This window comes from Hyperolius riggenbachi, chromosome 4 (genome assembly GCF_040937935.1).
Source record: "Hyperolius riggenbachi isolate aHypRig1 chromosome 4, aHypRig1.pri, whole genome shotgun sequence".
NCBI classification, from domain to species: Eukaryota; Metazoa; Chordata; class Amphibia; order Anura; family Hyperoliidae; genus Hyperolius; species Hyperolius riggenbachi.
This window is the reverse complement of record NC_090649.1, coordinates 88012570-88031215: the sequence shown is the minus strand read 5'-3', so window position 1 is coordinate 88031215 and position 18646 is coordinate 88012570. Positions and strand designations below refer to the sequence as shown.

The window sequence follows — 18646 nt, the reverse complement described above, 5'->3', positions numbered from 1 at the left end:
CATAAAAGTCTACAGTCATTCATAAAGGCACTCCAGCCAAAAAGCTATTAACCAAAAGGGTTCTGGATGCGAATGTAACAGCTAGAAGATTGCATCTTCAAGTGAGACAGGTCATTTGGTGCTGCACTGGATTTAAGCGCCCCCATAGGTCGTAATTTAATTAACCACTTGCCGACCAGGGGATTTTACACTGATCGGTGCTGCGTGGGCTCTACAGCCCGCAGCACCGATCAGGAGTGCAGCAGGGCGATCAGACTACCCCCCTTTTTTCCCCACTAGGGGGATGTCCTGCTGGGGGGGTCTGATCGCCGCCGGCTGCAGTTGCTTAGCGGGAGGGGCTCTTCAAAGCCCCCCTCCGCAGCGCTTTCAGCCCTCTCGCCAGCTCCCTCCCTCTCCCTTCCCCTGTGTGCTGCGCAGGACGGATTTCCGTCCTGCGCATTGAAGGATAGGCTTCAGCCTATCATATGCCGGCGATCCCCGGCCAATCAGAGGCCGGGGATCGCCGATCTGCCTTACGGCGCTGCTGCGCAGCAGCGCCGTATGATGTAAACAGCGGGGATTTCTTCCCCGCCTGTTTACATTTTGCCGGCGAGCCGCCATCGGCGGCTCTCCGGCTGTTCACGGAGACACCCTCCGTGAACTGACATGGAAAGGCCGCTCGATCGAGCGGCCGTTTCCATGGTAACCCGCAGACGACCAGTTTACGCCAATCGGCGTTAGCTGGTCGTCAAGAGGTTAAAGCTATAGCGGTGCAGTCCGAATGACAATAAAATCACCGTAATTTGGGTGTCGCCAATAGCCGGCTCCGAAGTTACGCGGCCAATGGAAAATTTAGGTAATCCGTAAGGTAATATATTTGATATATTCCCTGAGATTACCTAGTGCAATGAGAGCCGACTTTCAGCTTCTCCCTGTGCCTAAATTACACACGCCTGTAACATATGTACTCTCTACAAGCTAGTGCAGTCAGTGATAGAGGTTTATATGAGACACATACCTGTAATCAACTCCACCCAAGCCGTTGCATGGGAAAAGAAAAGAGTCATTCCATAAAAGAGGCTGTGGAGAGAGTTGGCCTAGTCTTCAGATGGAAGACCCAGAAAGAGGAGGACAAAAATGTCCTGTTCTCTAGTGTATATGACAGAAACACCATACAGACTACCACAGAGCATGTCCTGTTACCTTGTGGCTCAGATAACCATACAGGCTACCAAAGAGCATTCCATGCTCACTAGTGACTCAGATATTACAATTACAATTATTATGGGTTTATATAATACCATCAGATTCCATGGTGTTGAACACCCATCATATTCTCAGTATTATACTGTATGGCATTGCAAGTAACGCTGTTAAATTGCAAACTGCACCACCTCTTATATTTCAGTTTAAGAGTACTATAGTAGTCAGTAAGATGTTGGTTAATGGTTAATGTATTCAAACATTTTCATCTACCCATAGTTATATGATAATCAGAATGTTTAGATACTCTAGTTATATATTTATGCATCACAGCTGTAATTTTGACTATAGATTTAACTGGATTACAAGAAAATAAAAAAAAAATCCCTAAAACATAGGCTATGTGGCAAAATGTTTAAAGATGGCACTCCTATCACCCATGCCACATTGTTGGTTCATCGCTTAATAAATAAGCGGTTTGATAAATATGCCTACTGAGTCAGGATTTTCGAAGAAGACTAAAAGAATCTGTCGGGTACCTCCCATTTGATAGTGATGAAACTGGGAGTGAGATGTGAAGTTATCTGCAGTCTTGGAGATAAGAACAAGTTGTGCAAAAATTGCCTGTGCAAGCTGTTTGCAATATGTTGATGTATGCTTAACTCCAGTGATAAGTCATTGTACGTTTTATGTATACGAGGGAACATTGAACAATTGAAAGATATCCCCCAGCTACAGAATATTAAATGAGGCACTGAGATAGTGATAGTCGTGGGCTAGAATGGCAAATCACATATGGGCTGCTTATATGTTTTGGGGACTTGCCTCTGCTAGAGCAGGGGAGGAGGGTCTGACACTAAAGTCTGCAGGAACTTTATTCATCTTACATTGTTCACCCCATACTGAAACATTAACTTGGAAATCACTGAACGGTTTGGCGTATGGATCAATGATCTTAATACTAGGCTTATTTGGAAGTTAACAGTATGGAGTTAACTTCGGACTGCTAACAACACAGGTCTTTTCATGTTGGACAAACTGCAGAGCGGGATAACCCTCTCTTGGCTTTTTCAGCTGAGCTTCTGTTCTGACTCAAAGTTAAAGGATCTCAAGATGTTCTCTGGAGAAACTACCAGACGGTGAGAGATATATTCGTTTTGAGACCTACGCCTTCCAGATAGACTCTTATTATGAATCTGCACACCTAGGTTCATACGATGATGCCAGAAGCTTGGTTGAAAAGCCAAACTCAGACTATGATACTTGTGACAATGGAAGATGAAAACACTAAGCTGAGGAACCAGCAAAGCAATGAATGTGATCTGCACAATTTAAAACAGACAAAACCAATTTAAGTCTCAGTTCTGCTTTGCCGATGCATCTACAACCAGCGTTTGAGGCTGGAGAGAGCTGAGCTGAAAGTTCGCAGGGCAGGGTGTGTCCCCCTATAAGACATCAAAAGAGATCCAGCTTCTGCTTTGTGTCCCGAATCATGAAGCTCTTTGGCCATTTCCTCCACATCCCATTGGCCATCCTCTTGCTTGGCTAGTAGGTGGTTTACTAGATGTGGGTAGTAAACAGTGCCGATGCAATTTACCATCAATTTGGCATCCAGCAGTAGGGAGAGGATTTCAGAGTCGCTGTTTAAGTCACTTATCTAAAAAAAAAAAAAAGCAAAAGGAAAGTTTAAGTAAGTAAAATGAACATTTAAATATTTTTAACTTAGAAAGTAAATCCTCTCATCTTCTAGAATGGATTGCTATAGGCCTTTTTTTCCACCAGATTTCTATATACCATCTACAGTACATGACTGAATGATGGAGTTGTATTCCAAACTAGAGCACTACACTATACATATGATCTGTGTTTCGTGGATCAGGCTGAGATGTGGAGATCTCTTCCTTCTTCTGTGAAGGTCAAGGCGCACGCAGATTACTTCCAAATTTCCAGCCAAAAATCTTGGTGAGAAATAAACCAGCCAAAGAGTGCTTTACTCGCTAGTTATATTTCCACATGGATGACAATATTACCAGTACCAAAGCCAGCAGAGGAGTGTACTGCACAGTAGTGCATTGCACAGTTGGTGTGACCCGCAGTACATGGCTAGCGCAAACATTGCTATGGTAATGCGTGTTACATTACTTGCACTTTGCCGTCGGTTTGTGCTTTAGTCACATTGTGATTTGTAACAGTGCCCTGTTCCGTGTATCTTGGCCTAAGTCCAGCCAAATTTGTACATTACCTATTTATACAAGGGTGTCAACCTCTTGAACTGACAATCATTTTTTAATGCAAAAAAATGCTAGCATGCAATTTATGAAGATGTGATGAGATGCATCATTAGTGTTATTTCACATCACTCTGCAAAAAAAAAAAAAAAAAGACATGATGAATGCTATACAAGTCTATGGGGCCACGTAAGGTACTTGAAAAGAACACTGAACAAAAGCCACTCCCACTTAGTTGGCTGGCCCTCGAACAAACCCCAGTCCTCAATCATACAACATTCCTTCCAATGATGGGCTGGAATATTTTCCTGCTTTCTATTCAGTCTGGACACATAACACTGCCCCCTAATGAAGACAATGGAAGGCAAGTATCTGTTAGAGTTAGTTAGTGGGTGCTATTTTAGTAATCCGGTGCTATTTTAGGAGATATTCAGAAGACAGAAAGGTAGATGTGAGTTGGCACTACAGTATAACACCTGATGCGTAGAGCTGTGCACTATCGGCACAGTAGTGTGCTCTCCTCCTTGTGCAGCCTCACCAGCGTGCTCAAGCAATGAAGTAGATGCACGAATAAACAGAAAAGATGTAAAGCTAGCACTGCTGTGAACGCTGATTTATTGGTACAAAATGCATAAAAAATATCACAAGTGCAGTCTTGCAGACATGATAGATAGAACGGTGCACATACCAGAGTGAGGGGAGGCAGGTGCTGGGTACAGGATGCCTGACGGGCAATTCATGCCAAATGTGCTTCTTCGTAGCCTCCATAGAAGCACATTTGTCGTGAAACGGCCGTCAGACATCCTGTACCCAGCACCCACCACCACCACTGTGCCTCCTCTCACTCTGGTATGTGCATCGTTCTATCTATCATGTCTGCAAGACTGCACTTGTGATATTTTTTATATATTTTTGTACCAATAAATCAGCATTCACAGCAGTGCCAACTTTACATATTTTCTGTTTATTCCTGCTATTTTAGGAGAGTTAATATTAGGGGATAGGGCAAGCAGAGAGTAGTTGTAACAAACAGGGTTATAAGGTTATATGTTAAAAAAATACACGTTGAAGGAAGAGGCTAGGTGTTGGAAAGGTGTTTATGTCGATTGAAGTTTGAGGTTAGACATCAGGAAGGGATTCATTCTAAAAAGAATGGTATCATTAAGGGTTAGGCTATAGAGGGAGAGGAGTACTGGAAATCCAGACAAAAGCACAGTCAAAAAATTGATAGCACATTGGCAAAGTCTGATTACCAATATTCTATCACCATCAACCAACGCCCAACTTAAGCAGCACATTTTTTTGTACATATCACTTTACCATAGATTTAGGCCCATATACAATTAAAATTCCCTTTAAAGCACTAGCAAGCCAGAAAATACTCCAAACACTTTGGAGTACTTTGCCACCGACTTTTTGGTGCTTTTTTAATTGTGAAGTGCTGAAAATGTATTTTAAAGAGAAGATGAAAAATTACCTCCTAGGAGAAAACTCGTAACTGCATATGAGCCAAAATGTGAAAGGACAATACCAGCCATCACTGCTTTTTTCCTTTTAAAATAAGTTACTTGCCTCATTAAAGTTTGATATGTTGAGCTCTTAACCAAGTACGAGTTTACCGATCAGGTGTTCTGAATCCACTGTCTACCTGTTTGCTGAGGGTGCATAAGGGCTCATACATAATTCCAAATTAGGGAACTTTAACCAATCATTTTAGGTAATTGTAGGCACCTTGGTGCAAACAGATGCCCCTTAATGCCCAGTGGTTTGTTATTAGATATCATCCAGCATGAAGGAAAGTCATGTCTAATTGTAATTTTCCATCACAGCTCGCTCCCACTTGTCCTCCCTCCTCCCAGCTTCACAAGGCTAAACATGCTTTGTTTGTACTGTACAAAAACAACAAGGAGCGCTGAGACCACTAAATCCCCAAGGTGACTTTAAACCACAGACTAACTTTATTGAAAATTCCAATCAGTACAACCATAAAAATTCCCCCTAAAAAAATGACAACACAGCCGTTGATTAATGAACATCAGCTGATGTAACAGCCATTCTCACATTACACACATTCATAGCCACTCATGGAGTCAGGGCAGGCGGCTATCCCATGCTATATAAATAGCCCCTACGAATGGGGAAGAGTATGGACAGAGAATCAAGACTTTTTTAGTACAGAGATTTTGTGTATTTCTGTATTGCGATTTTGTCTCCGATTGCCAATTTAAATTATACCAGTAAGAAATGGCTTGTAACTGGCAATTACCAAGTGCCTCTCATGATACTATAAAAAGCATTCAAAATGCATTGTGTGAACTTTATGCATGCAGATAGTCCCTGGTTAACAAAAGAGGGACTGTAGGTTTGTTCTCAACCTGAATCTGTCCATATCGAAGTCTAAACACTGTGCAATTTCTGTCTCTTGTACTTCCTCTATGCCCCCTGTGTCTCCCTCTGTACCCACCCCCCACTGTGTCACCTCTGTCCCCTCAGTGTATCGAGGCAAAATATCATTTTACCAGTTAAAAAACTTTTTTTATAAAACAAAATTTAAAATCAATTTTCTCAAAAACTACAAGGCCTTTTTTTTAAATTTTAGTTACAGAATAAATTTTCACTTTTTTGGGCTGTTTGTATTGTAATGTCGTTTGTAACTCCCGTGTTTGTAAGTTGGGGACTACCTGCATTTACTATTTAGATGTGTACTAAGTATGGGCCTAAATGTGAATGCTAAAAATCAACATCATTTACTAAAAGAAAAAAAAAAAGAATTCTTAGATGAAAGATGAAATTAATATGGATGCCTGCATTTCCATTTAAAAAGCCCTCCAGGTAACACTAAAGACGATCATTTGTGTGATTTTTTTTTTCTATTTCTAGAAAATATCTTGAGGATTGTTTTTCCTTCTTATTTCTGATTTTCACGCTATATTCATGTACCCTATTCCTTACTTCTAGGTTGGGAAAAATAGGAAAATGTCTGTGACTTAACATCCAAAAACTGCACCCCAAGGTGCTTTCAGAGCTGTTGTCATTTGACGATCTTTCTCACTCAGGATGTTGTAAGGAAGCAATTAAACCAGATAATTACCCCCCCCCCCCACCCCCCAAAAAATACGGATTAAATCTTTTACAAACTCCTGAGGGATCCTGATATTAGGCTTCTGATGTCAAATGTTTTGGAAGAACACTTTTAATAACGTAAGTTAAAAGAGTGAAATAAACTGACACCAGGTGTCAAAGATACAGATTTTTTTCCCCTCTAATTTATGGTGGAATGACAAATAAAACATTTTAAAACCTCTGCCGTGGAAGTTTCCTAGTGTTTCAGGACTCAAAATGCGTAGGAGGGAGTGAAAAGGCTTCCCACAGGTATAATAAGTCTCTCAGACATGGCAATTTAGGAGCAAAGCTCTGTATAATTCAACCATACTCATTATTAGCCAAGTTTTATTGTGTACTTTTTGTAAGCAAGAAAACTCGTGATATTTATGCCCATACCGCTCAAGAAAAAAATTCCCAGCACCGGTCATATATAGAGGAGTAAGCCTAATATACTTTCTTAGATACCAGATATATTATGTTTCTAAAATACAAATCAAAGCCTTTCTCCACTCAAGGGCCTCAAGTGGGAATCCCATATCTTCAGGAAGGAAAATATATCCTGAAAGCAAACTATCAATATCACTGTCTTTCCGATAGCCTTGCCGCCTCTCATGGCCGCTATCTGGGCATAACTGTTTAGTATGCTCTTTTTTTAAACCTCACATAGATGCACTAACCACCTCCAACTAACATACACCCCTCACACTTGGCCTTCCTTTGCACAGAATACAACAAAAATGCCTCAGCATATCCCAGATAAGGTACTGTAATACTCTTCTGTGCGTCCCACAAGGAAACTGACTGACACCACTGCAATTCATCCTGAACTCAGCTGTGCTACTTCTCACTGCCCCAGTGCTGCTCTCCATCACACACAACATTCTAGTTCAGCTTCTAGCATTTTCTTATCAAGTGCTCTATATCACAGACTCTTTATACATTTCTGAACTATTCCAGAGATAAACTCTCACGTAATCAACGCTCAGGAAATGAACTGTTCTTAGATGGTGGTGACTAGCACATACATGTCTGCATGCAGGACTTCTCATGAGATTCTCCATTCCTCTGGAACTCCCTTCCACAAGCAATCTGCATTGTTTAAAAGAAAATAAATATGACAGCTCTCATATCCCTCTCACTTTCGTTGTCCTTAAATGTGTATGTCCACTTTCCCTAAGAAATCTTATATACAATGTTAGAGAAATGTATTTTAACAGATTGCATTACACAGGCTGTGCTTACTGGCCACTGCTCTGGCTCTCTGCACGTTTCTTTGTGAAAGCTGACTTGCAGAGCTCTCAGGTGGTACTGAAATAGGGATCTTTGCCAGTGCACACACACCATACAATGATATCACTAAGTACCTTAAAGCTGTCAAACTCTTCTGCCCCATCCTATGCACTGATGCAAAGACAACACACATGGTTACATTTGGGATGGAGTGCTGGAAGTGTGGTCACATGGGGTAGTGTGGATGGGGGCCAAGTGGCATTCGAAAATTTACCAAGTCCAATATGATGGCAAAAAGTAAACCAATTAGTTTCTGTGTTCCATTGTAAATATCCTGCCCTTCCTTATGTAATGTTTCCAGTGGCTGCTTAGCCAATCATGTAGTTCAGTTCAACAAATTTTCTTCTCTGCAAAGCCTTCTATGAAGTTTGCTTGGAGTGGCACATTGGCTAATGAGTGTCATATGTCTATCTAACCACTTATGGTAACCTAACCTCTTGCACTATTTCTTCCTAGGAAATAACATGATCATCTTCCCTGAGATGGGCTGGTGCCACAGATTAACTTTGATGTGCTCTCCTTCACAGCATTGACCAGATATGATTGGTGCAAGCATGCATCTAGGTCTTAAGCAGAGTCCCAGGAGTAGGTCATCGTCTGCAGGTAGGACTGCCCTCGTTTAAGTCTGGGACCAAAGCCTAGATTGTGAGAATAAAAATTAGCCAGTCTCTTAATCTTCAGTTGCTCCAGGCAGCCAAGATAAGTTCAGGAGAGCACAATTATCTTAAATATCTTCTGTCACATTAAAAAAAATCTAAGCAGTTTAATGTTTGAAAATCAATACATTATGTGCTTCTCATGAATGAAGCTAACTGGACTATCAGAACAATATTCTTTCCTAAAATCAAATAAAAAAGCACACACACAAAAAAATAGAAAACAAACTACGCTACAGTATCACCAGGTGCAACTTGCTAAATATATTCAGCTAAATCTTGTATACGGCAAGCCAAATTTCAATACCTCAGAAAGCAACCTAAAGGAATTAAAATGCTTGAAATTTTAATTTAATGAGTTAAACGTACGGAACCCTTTTATTGACTGAGTTTTTGTATAAAGGACACCTGAAATGAGAGGAATATGGAGGCTGCCGTATTCATTTCCTTTTACACAATACTGGTTGCCTGGCAGCCCAGCTGACCTCCATGGCTGCAGTAGTTTCAAAATCACACACCTGAAACAAGTATTATTATTATTTCGCATTTATATAGCGTTGACATCTTCTGTATCGCTGTCCTGAGTATATTGTCTTATCACTAACTGTCCTTCAGAGGAGCTCACAATCTAATTCCTACCATAGTCATATGTGTATGAGTGTATCTTGTGTAAGAACCTATACGTTGGTTGCTATTGGCAACAGCACAACACACCTTTTACTCCGGCACCAGCAACTCATCAGAGCTGCAACTCACAGCGACAGCATACAGGAGATAGAGCGGAGACAGCCACCTTCACCTTTAAGAGGTTTATTCAGCAATCAGAGTAATACAAGAATTCCATCAGGCATCTTTTGTTACATGTTGATTTCTTCAGAGTATAAACAGTCTTTCCTATGTACATCACATATATTTACAACATACAGACATGAAGCTATTATTCTGAATAGGAAGCGTAGAGAGCAGGATGGTATGCAGAAGAAGAAGTCCCCTCTGTCATCCCGTTTCTTACTTTTATATGAACATCAAAGAGTTAAATTCTGACATCACCCGAGCCATACCCCCATGCCTACAATTGGCGGGCATGGGCATGTGACCCACATCATCATCTAGTGCGCCAGTGCTTAATGACCTAGATGCACGGAATGCAATGTTTTCCAAATATCGGCTCTGTTTACCTTTTCGTAGTCTGACTGTCGGGACATTTAGACCTAATAACCCATTATGTGTCCTTGTAGAGGAACATGCTTCTTGTAAATGACTTCATAATTTCTCTCCGAGAAACTATGCTTAAAGAGACCCTGTATCTCAAGTCTTTACTAGACTTTAGTATCTGAGGCCTAGAATTCAAGTATACTTACATTCTAACATCTTGTAGTGTATGTATCGTAGTCTTAGGGCCAATGTAGAGGGAAGCCAATTACCTTATCTGTATGTTTTTGGGATGTGGGAGGAGACCGGAGTGCGAAGAGACAGCAAGTAAGTAGCTAATCTTGTCAGATTAATGTCTTAAACACCTGATCTGCATACTTGTTCAGGGTCTGTGGCTAAAAGTATCAGAGGCAAAGGATCAGCAGGACAGCCAGGCAATACGTAGTTTAAAAGGAAATTAGTATGGCAGCCTCCAGATCCCTCTCACAGCAGGTTCCCTTTAAATGTTCTTTTGCAAATTAGCAGTTTTGAAATGAATTAAATAGCAAATAACTATTTAGTGGATGTCAGAAAAGCTGACATACTGGCTTTTTGGGTCTCTCAGGCACTTAAATGGTGATCCTAGTACAATAACAATTTCGGGCCGCATGGTGGCGTAGTGGTTTAACAAAACAAACAAACACAGAACATTTATATCGCGCTTTTCTCCTGGCGGACTCAAAGCGCCAGAGCTGCAGCCACTAGGACGCGCTCTATAGGCAGTAGCAGTGTTAGGGAGACTTGCCCAAGGTCTCCTACTGAATAGGTGCTGGCTTACTGAACAGGCAGAGCCGAGATTCGAACCCAGGTCGCCTGTGTCAGAGGCAGAGCCCTTAACCATTACACTATCCAGCCACACAGGTTTAGTGCCTTGCAGCACTGGGTCCACGGTTCGAATCCCAGCCAGGTCAACATTGGCAAGGAGTTTGTATGTACTCTCCATGTCTGTGTGGGTTTCCTCTGGGTAAGCTGGTTCCTGGGATGTTATTTCCTTATTTGATCTCATTACAGGTCCACTTTAAGTAACGCTGCTGCTCTTAGGCTTTGCTTGGACAAGAACAACTATTCCAGAGCTCACCTGCAGTAAAACCTGCTGATGAACAATTCGTGCTGAAGACTCACTAAGAAAGAGAAATATACTTTTTTTTATTATTTCTCTACAATCTTACATGGTGAAAAGGTTAATGAGAAGATATATAGAATTGCGGAGTAAGCCTTTGATCCATGTCTGTATTTCAAGCAGACAAGATGAACAGATCTGGCGGAACTGAGTCAAATGAGATACACTGAACAAAACTCCAGTGTCTTCCATGACTCACAGCTCCTAGATTACTTTGGCAGGATTGTCACACAAGAAGCCACAAAGGAAGCTCAGTTTATCTATCGATGCGGGGATGCTGATGAAAGCTGTAGCTGTGGAATAAGGCTGTTTTCAAATCCCATTCGGATAGCTGCGTTCCATTTCTAAACAGTGAGGGAAAACCGCCGTGGTCGTGGAGCACGCCTTGTTCTCTTTTACACCATCTTTTATTTACTACCACTCGATGGATGCCCATCTTTGTAGAGGAAAGAAAAATAGGACTCTGGATACAGAGATGCTACATTCTGATAGGTCAGTTAATAAGGTACCAAACTGGCTGCAGCGGGTATGACTGTGGGAGGGACATTAGTCTGATCATAGCTTTCAGGGCATAGAAAGACATGATTTTTTTCTTTATACTTTGAAAAGCTCAAATGAGATGGCAGGGTGGGATTTATGGAGAAGGTCACAAAGGCCCAGGCCTTGTGTGGCTGCTGCCCAAGAGGGAGGTTGGACATGGAAAAGGGGTTGCTGAATATGGAAGAGAAGCCTAAAAATGGAAAAGGTAGGTTTCAAATGGAAGCAACACTTGAAAGCAGAGAGATGCAGCTCAAGGGAGCTGTACATAAATATTACATACTAGCAGACCTAAGCCCATTTAAAACGGTCTTTTTTCTACCGCCGCCGCCAGTCAGTGCGCATGCACCTGCCCGCCCACTTCGCTCCCTGGTCCTGTCCAGCTGTCCATACATGCGCAGTAGCAAAAAACAGGGATACAGAGACAGCTGGACGCAGCGACACAGGGAGATAATTATAGAGGATTCATGTACAAGGTTGCACATGCAATGAGAGGAGCACTGTCGCACATGAATAGCGAGCAAAACGTGTAAATCTGGCCTGTGAGTAGGCAAAAAATCCCAGAAATAAAGTTTACTGCTTAAAGGAAAACTTATCTCAAATTTTAGGCCTGATTAAAGGTGCCCCAAAAATGAAATAATCTTTGATCCAATGGAAACGTACTTGTTTTGAGCATGTGTAGACATGTAATTTTATATTTTACAATTTTTCAGGATAGTGGTTCTTTAAAATAAACCTGAGACTAATTGGAGAAAAATATTTTTATTACCTAAGGCTTCCTCCAGCCCCCTGTAGTACGCATGCTCCCTCGATGGCCTTCTGCCCCCCCCCCCCCCCCCCATTGTGCTGTTGTGAATTCCACGATCCAGCTGGGTTGCTGGCCACTATGCATTTGGTGTTCTGAGCTGTGTGCCTCCTCCATTCTTCTCCCTTGGACGGGAGCCTTTTGTTCAAAGTGCTGTTCCAGTTGTATAGAACCTCACATGCGCAGAACGCTCCTGGCCATGAGATAGGGACCTGGGGGGGAAGGGGGAGGGGGCTGTTGCAACAGTCCGTGGCTCAGCCAGGTCACAGATTTTACAAGGCTGACAGCGGTACACCTGAAGGGGCTGGGAGGACAGCAAGGGAGCTAACAGACTAAAAAAGGCTGGAGGAAACCCCAGGTAAGTAAAAATAATTTTCTCTAAGTTTTCTCAGGTACACTAACTGCAGATCTGCTGCCCTGATTGAACCCCAAGCCAAACCATTAATAGATATGTAAATAATAAGGACTTCCTGTCTTATAAAACGAGTGGCACATGACCATGTGACTACTACCAGCCCATCCAGGGCAGGATTTCTGGAAAGGCCACAAAGGCCCGGGCCTTGGGTGGCTTCAGCCCAAGGGGGCACCTGGATATAGACGAGGGGTCACTACATAGGAAAGAAGTGGCTACAAATAGGGAGCAATGCATGAAAAAGGGAAACTGATGGTCAAGGGAGCTGGTCAAGTAAGAAAGGGGCTGCTGTACATGGAGGATACACATGGAAGAGGGGCTGAACATGGAATGAGAGCCTAGAGGCACCAAAAGTATAAATACAGCCTTGAGCCAATCACAGGCTCAGAAATCAATCATGTGATCATGTGTCTTAGTTCATGTCTTATCCTACATGACTGTGCCCAGGGCTGGATTTACCATAAGGCACTGTAGGCACATGTCTGTAGGCGCCTGATGATGCAAAGGCGGCTCACTCCCTTCCCTTAGTGCCTCCCTTCCTCATTCCCTATCCAGAGTCTCAAGCAGAGCATAAATGAGAGGTTATTCACCCAGCTCTCTGCATTCCTCTGACGAGATCTACCTTCAGTGAGGAGCACCTCTAGCTAAGTAATACTGAGGTTCCTCTAGCTACCTAATAATTGGGGGCACCTCTTGCTACTTAATACTGAGGGTGCCTGTGGTTGATGCTAAGGGGCACCTATGGCTACCTACACCAGGCAGTAGAAGTAGGGGAGAGGTAACAGCTGGGCCATCCAGCACACTTGAGGTGCGGTTCGGTGGGAGTTTGTAGGTTCATGGAGGTCAAAGGCTACGGTGCCAGGACACCTGTGCCTATAGGCTCCTATGAGGTAAATCCGGGCCTGACTGTGCCTAATGAAATAAATTCTTCCATTCAGCAGCAGCATCCACACCAATTTCAGGTCACCGACTTTCTAACAAGTGAAGCCATAAGTTGATCGTTCTAGTCAGGAAGACAGAAAAAAACTCCTACATTTCTGTCATTAATGGTTCCCAACCTTCAGCTGCACTGATTTTGGATCTGTACTTCAAGGCAAGCAGACAGCAAGGCTGGCAGACCTACATACAGACAGACAAATAACATTACACACAGCACAACACCTGGAGAAATTCCAGCACTGAATTCCAAGAGCTGTGCTGCTAGTTTGCTTAATTATTAATAAGCCTCTAACAAAGAGGATGAGAGTGCAGAGCACTCAGCACCAGGAATACAGAGCAGACTGTGAGCATTTACAGAGCAGGAGAGGACTGCACGCTATCAGATAAAAATACCCGATGATCTGTCAGATGTTAGCAATAGCAGCTAATGAAAGTGCGAGACGTAAAATATCCATGTTATTTCCCAATCCCCCCCCCCCGAGCCGCATTTACCACCTGGCCAGGCTTGTGTTACATTCCCTTCTCAGCGAGCGAGATGTTAACCTTTGGGGGGCAATGAAACGCAGTGAATGCATCAAAGCCTCTGCTTGTATCTCAGTAGCCTGTTGTTCTTAAATATACTTAAATGGCCCCTCGGTGGATAATTGGCAACAGCAAAATCAGGAGGCCGGCTGCAGCCAATGTTCCTTGACAGATCCGATGTTACCATGCACAGAAAATAATGTTATTGTCTTACGCAGCTCTCATTGGTCATCTAATCCTATTGCCAAGACTATTGGCCTTCTTTATTATCCTATTGCTAAGACTATTGGCCTTCTTTATTACAATCATTATTGTTTACACATTTATTGAACTAATTCCCTGCATTGCTCAATGAAGTGGAGATACAGGAAAAGTAGAAACCAGCTGCAGGAAGAGTAGAAAACAGTGCCTTGAGGCTCGGTAAGTATTTTCGACCCTGTAACCCCCCCCCCCCCCCCCCCCAAAGCGCTGTCCCTCTTATCCCCCTCAGACATGCCGGTTTGTTGAGACCTCCAGTTGCCTGAGTTCCGGATAATGGGGAATATATATATATATATATATATATATATATATATTATATATATATATTTCATCACACACCAGTGTGTAGAAGTAAAGATAAGACCCCTCTTACACTTAATGCATTATGTCGCATCACATCACCCAAAACCACCACATCCTGTCACAGATGTAGTGATAGCCCCATCGGCATATTGTACTGATTGCGTTTTGCCGTGTTCCGGCGTGTCCCATCTTGGCCCTGCAAGAGTTGCAGACTGTCATGTGTGGTAACCCCAGAAGTGAGGCATATTTTCAACAGAAAGTATGCCCCACTGATTTGTCAAAAAGCAAGAAAAGAAAAAAGCGCTCTCAGCTATTGTGCAGATATGGTGTAGGGTCCTATCCAGGACAGGTCTCACCTCCTTAGGATGTGGCTGTGCTTGGATCACAGCCTGTAGTTGTGCTTGTCCCACTTAGTAGTCAGGGACTCACAATCCCTACCATAGACATGTTTATGTATGTATTTTGTAGTCACTTACTGTATGTATCGTAGACTATGGCCAATTTAGGTGGAAGCCAATTAACTTATCGTTATGTTTTTGGGATGTGGGAGGAAACCGGAGTGCCCAGAGAAAACCCATGCAAACACGGGGAGAACATACAAACTCCTTGCAGGTGTTGACCTGGCTGGGATTCAAACTGGTGACCCAGAGCTGCAAGGCGAAAGTGCTAACCACTACGCCACCGTGCTGTAATACGATTCAGCGTATTACACGCTAGCTGCCAGCGTGTAATATGCTGGCATGTCCCAATGTCATGTCATGTGCCCACCTGTGATCAAGCGAGTGTCAAATCCCCCCCACCGCCAGCTCGCAACTCTGCAGGAAGGGAGGGGGGTTGGAATTTAAGGAATGCAGCCCGCGGCCCAGGCCACTTAAAGGAAACATCCAGGCTGAAAAGGGCTCCTTGCCCTCCTCCAGCATCTGACCTCACTCCCAGATGCCGTAATCAGACTGCGGATGCGCCTTGTAGAGCCGGCGTCTGATAGAGGACGAGCAGTGTAACGGCCATACACTACTCAGTGGCTGTATACCGCTTGAAGAGGAGGTCCGCGGCCGGCGCTACCTCATGCAATTTCGCCTCTAATGCCACCAGGTATCCTCTGACCTCCTCCTGGGAAAAGACTCACCCTTCGGTGAGTAAACAAAAAACCAAACGGGAGCTTGCTTCTTTAGGTGTTTCAGTCGTGGAAACAGAAGAACTGAGGATTGAGGGAGGGTGGGGGCTTTTAAACTTCTTGGTGAGGTCGACATCTGCACCACAGGAGACCAGGAGCCACCGGAGCTGCGGCGAGGGCACAGGGCAGCTGCCAGGGGCTGGAGGAAGCCTGAGGTAAGTTGATTTTTGTTTATTATTTTACCTGGACCTTCCCTTTAAGTTTGCCCAGCCATGATCTAACTCTAACCTTCTAAAAACCTAAGCTATGTTCCTCCAGTGCTAACCCTCCTAATATACATCCAACTCTAATTAATACTCAAGTGCCATCGTCTTCAGTGCTGGACATTTTGACCAAGTTGAGCTCCCTCGCAAAACTCAAGCAACCCACTGTCAACAACATCTGTACGGAGGGGGGGGGGGGGATGTGGGCAAATACCCATTCTTAAATTAACTGCTTTATACTGATCTGAGAAAAATGTCTCTGTAGGTAGTTACGAGGGAGGGTCAATGAGATGCAGGATTATGCCAATTTTGTATTGAATTCCAATGTGGCAAGATTTGATTGGTCCATTTTTAAGCTGCATAAATTTACATACAGGATTTGTATAATCCTGCATTAATTCAGACTTATTTGCATCTCATTGACCACTCATACTCTCTCTCTTTCTCAAATTTCCTTACACATTTTATATCAGTTTCTTTTCCTGCAGCGCTTTACAGAAAACACTGAATAATTCACACTGTTTCTTAAGTCTCAAGGGTTTCACAATTGAATGTCCCCGTCACAAGCTGGAGCAGATCATTTTTGGAAGCCATTTAACGTGCTTTCAGGTTGTGGGAGGATAGGGGAACACATGAAGGATGAGTCAGGTAAGAAGGATGTTGCGTGGCCAAGGATATTTGGAAGCTGCCATAGGCTCTAATGTGAATTAGGGCCTGTACACACTGAAAAACGCAGGCAAAAACGCAAGCGCATGCATTTTTAAAGTGCCTGTAGTTTTAAAAACGCATGCGCTTTTGCCTGCGTTTTTTGTGCGTTTGCGTTTTTCTTGTAATTGCTGATTGGCTAAAGAATCCTTTGTTTTTTTTCTAGTTTACATTTCAACAGGAATCAGGACATTGCAGAGTCTTCTGGGATACTGACTTCTGAAAAACGCAGGCAAAAACGCAAGCGCATGCGTTTTTAATGCGTTTTTCATGTGCTGCGCTTAAAAAAGCGCAGCAGGCACTGCGTTTTTAAAAACGCAACGCAAGCGCAGCAGTGTGTACAGGCCCTTACAGCTATAGCAGCGCTCAGTCATTTGGGCACCAGCAAAAGATGGCGCCCAAATTACGATAAAAACAGCGAAATTGCACAAATATACGCACAAATTTGTGTAATCATAATTGGCTGATTACGATCATCACTAGTCGCAGCAGAGTGAGCTATTTCCCGTTGCCCTTTTTACGTGTATGCCCTGGAGGAACCCCAGGCGAGCATAGGGAAAGCATTCAGATAGCATGCTGTTAAATGTCCCGTAAATAACCCAACCTGGGGCCATATGCAATTCTCTTTTTCACCTGAGTTTTCTCCCAGGAGATAATTTTTCATCTTTGATTTTAAATAACTTTCCAGTACTTTTCAACTAAAAAAGTACCGTAAAGTTGGTGAAAAAGTACTTTTAAAATTATTTTGAGCATATTCTTGCCTTCTGGGGGCTTAAAATGCATTTTATTGACGAGTTTAAAAATATCACCTAGGAGAAAACTTAGGTGAAAAAGTGAATTGCATATGGCCCCTGGAATTTTACTGATGGGAGTTAACCCTTGTGCTACCCACAGTCTCAGTGACTAAACAAGTAGGGGCGGAGGGAACCCACAATGCATTGCGTGAGGCTGCAAAAAGGGCCTGCATAAACCCTACGTTACTCAGAAAAGAATTATAACGATTCATAAAAAAAAGGACAATAAACAAACAATTTATACTGTGAATCATGAGCTACACAAAAGCTAGCTTTGTGGGAAGGCTGCAAGGTCAATGGACAAGGATGCATGACCTGATGTAAGCGATGCAAGGCATCTGGGCTGTGGAATGAAATATGCTCAAATAAAACCATCTGTCTCCCTGCTTCCTGCATAGTGACAGCTTTATATTTGCCTAAGGGTGAAAATATGAAATCCAGGCAAAATGCTAAAAAATAAAAAGGGGACATGCTGTACCTATGTGTAAAGTTAAATGAAGAAATTGTTGTACATTTGCTCATCTAGCATCTCTTGTATTTCCCTGCAGAAGGCTCTGAAAGAAATGATTATGACAAAAGTTTCTGTTTTGACAGAAAAACAGTGTTCATTTACTCCTTTTGCCGTCACTGAACGGACAGGAGAACTACTAAATTGACACCAATACCTTGCAGTCACCAGGCATTCTATGTGTCCAATAGGCAGTTGTTGCAGGAGGTGGCAGCAATAAAGTTCAGGGACTAATAGTCTACTTACTGTAAAACCTCGATGTCCACTTCTCCATACTCAATATTTCTTATCACTCTGTAATGCATCATATTCTGGTATCTCTAGCTATCCAGGGTCTTGAACACTCCTGGCACCACTTCGGACATTTAAAGGTTTCTAGTTTCAATCCTCCTCTCACCTACTCCCAGTTGGAGTACCTCAAGGCTCAGACTATGGTCCCCTTCTCCTCTATAACTATACCTACGGTCTAGGCCTAGGGTAACACATTATTAATTTAGTTCCAGTAATAAGCTGATGTATCAAAAATATATCTGGCCACTTTTAATCCCCTTATTTATTAAATTGCCATAACTCTTCACTTCTTAAAATTGAACACAAGTAACATAAGGCTTATTGATTTCTTCACCTTTTTAGTATCATTATGTATTGAACTAGCACCCAAATATTCTGGAGTTACAACTTCACTAAAACAGCTAAACTCAGTTTGAGACT

The 18646-nt window shown here is 42.8% G+C and overlaps 1 protein-coding gene across 1 annotated transcript in view; it reads right to left on the bottom strand.

Annotated features, from left to right (window-relative positions):
- Positions 1-555: 555 nt before the first annotated feature.
- The window catches only part of NBAS (NBAS subunit of NRZ tethering complex), a 916216-nt gene continuing 898125 nt past the window's right edge, over positions 556-18646 (bottom strand). The window contains exon 52 of the mRNA XM_068280281.1: positions 556-2839. Coding sequence (XP_068136382.1) covers positions 2564-2839 — 276 coding nt within the window. The 3' untranslated portion in view covers positions 556-2563. The remainder of the gene's footprint in view (positions 2840-18646) is intronic.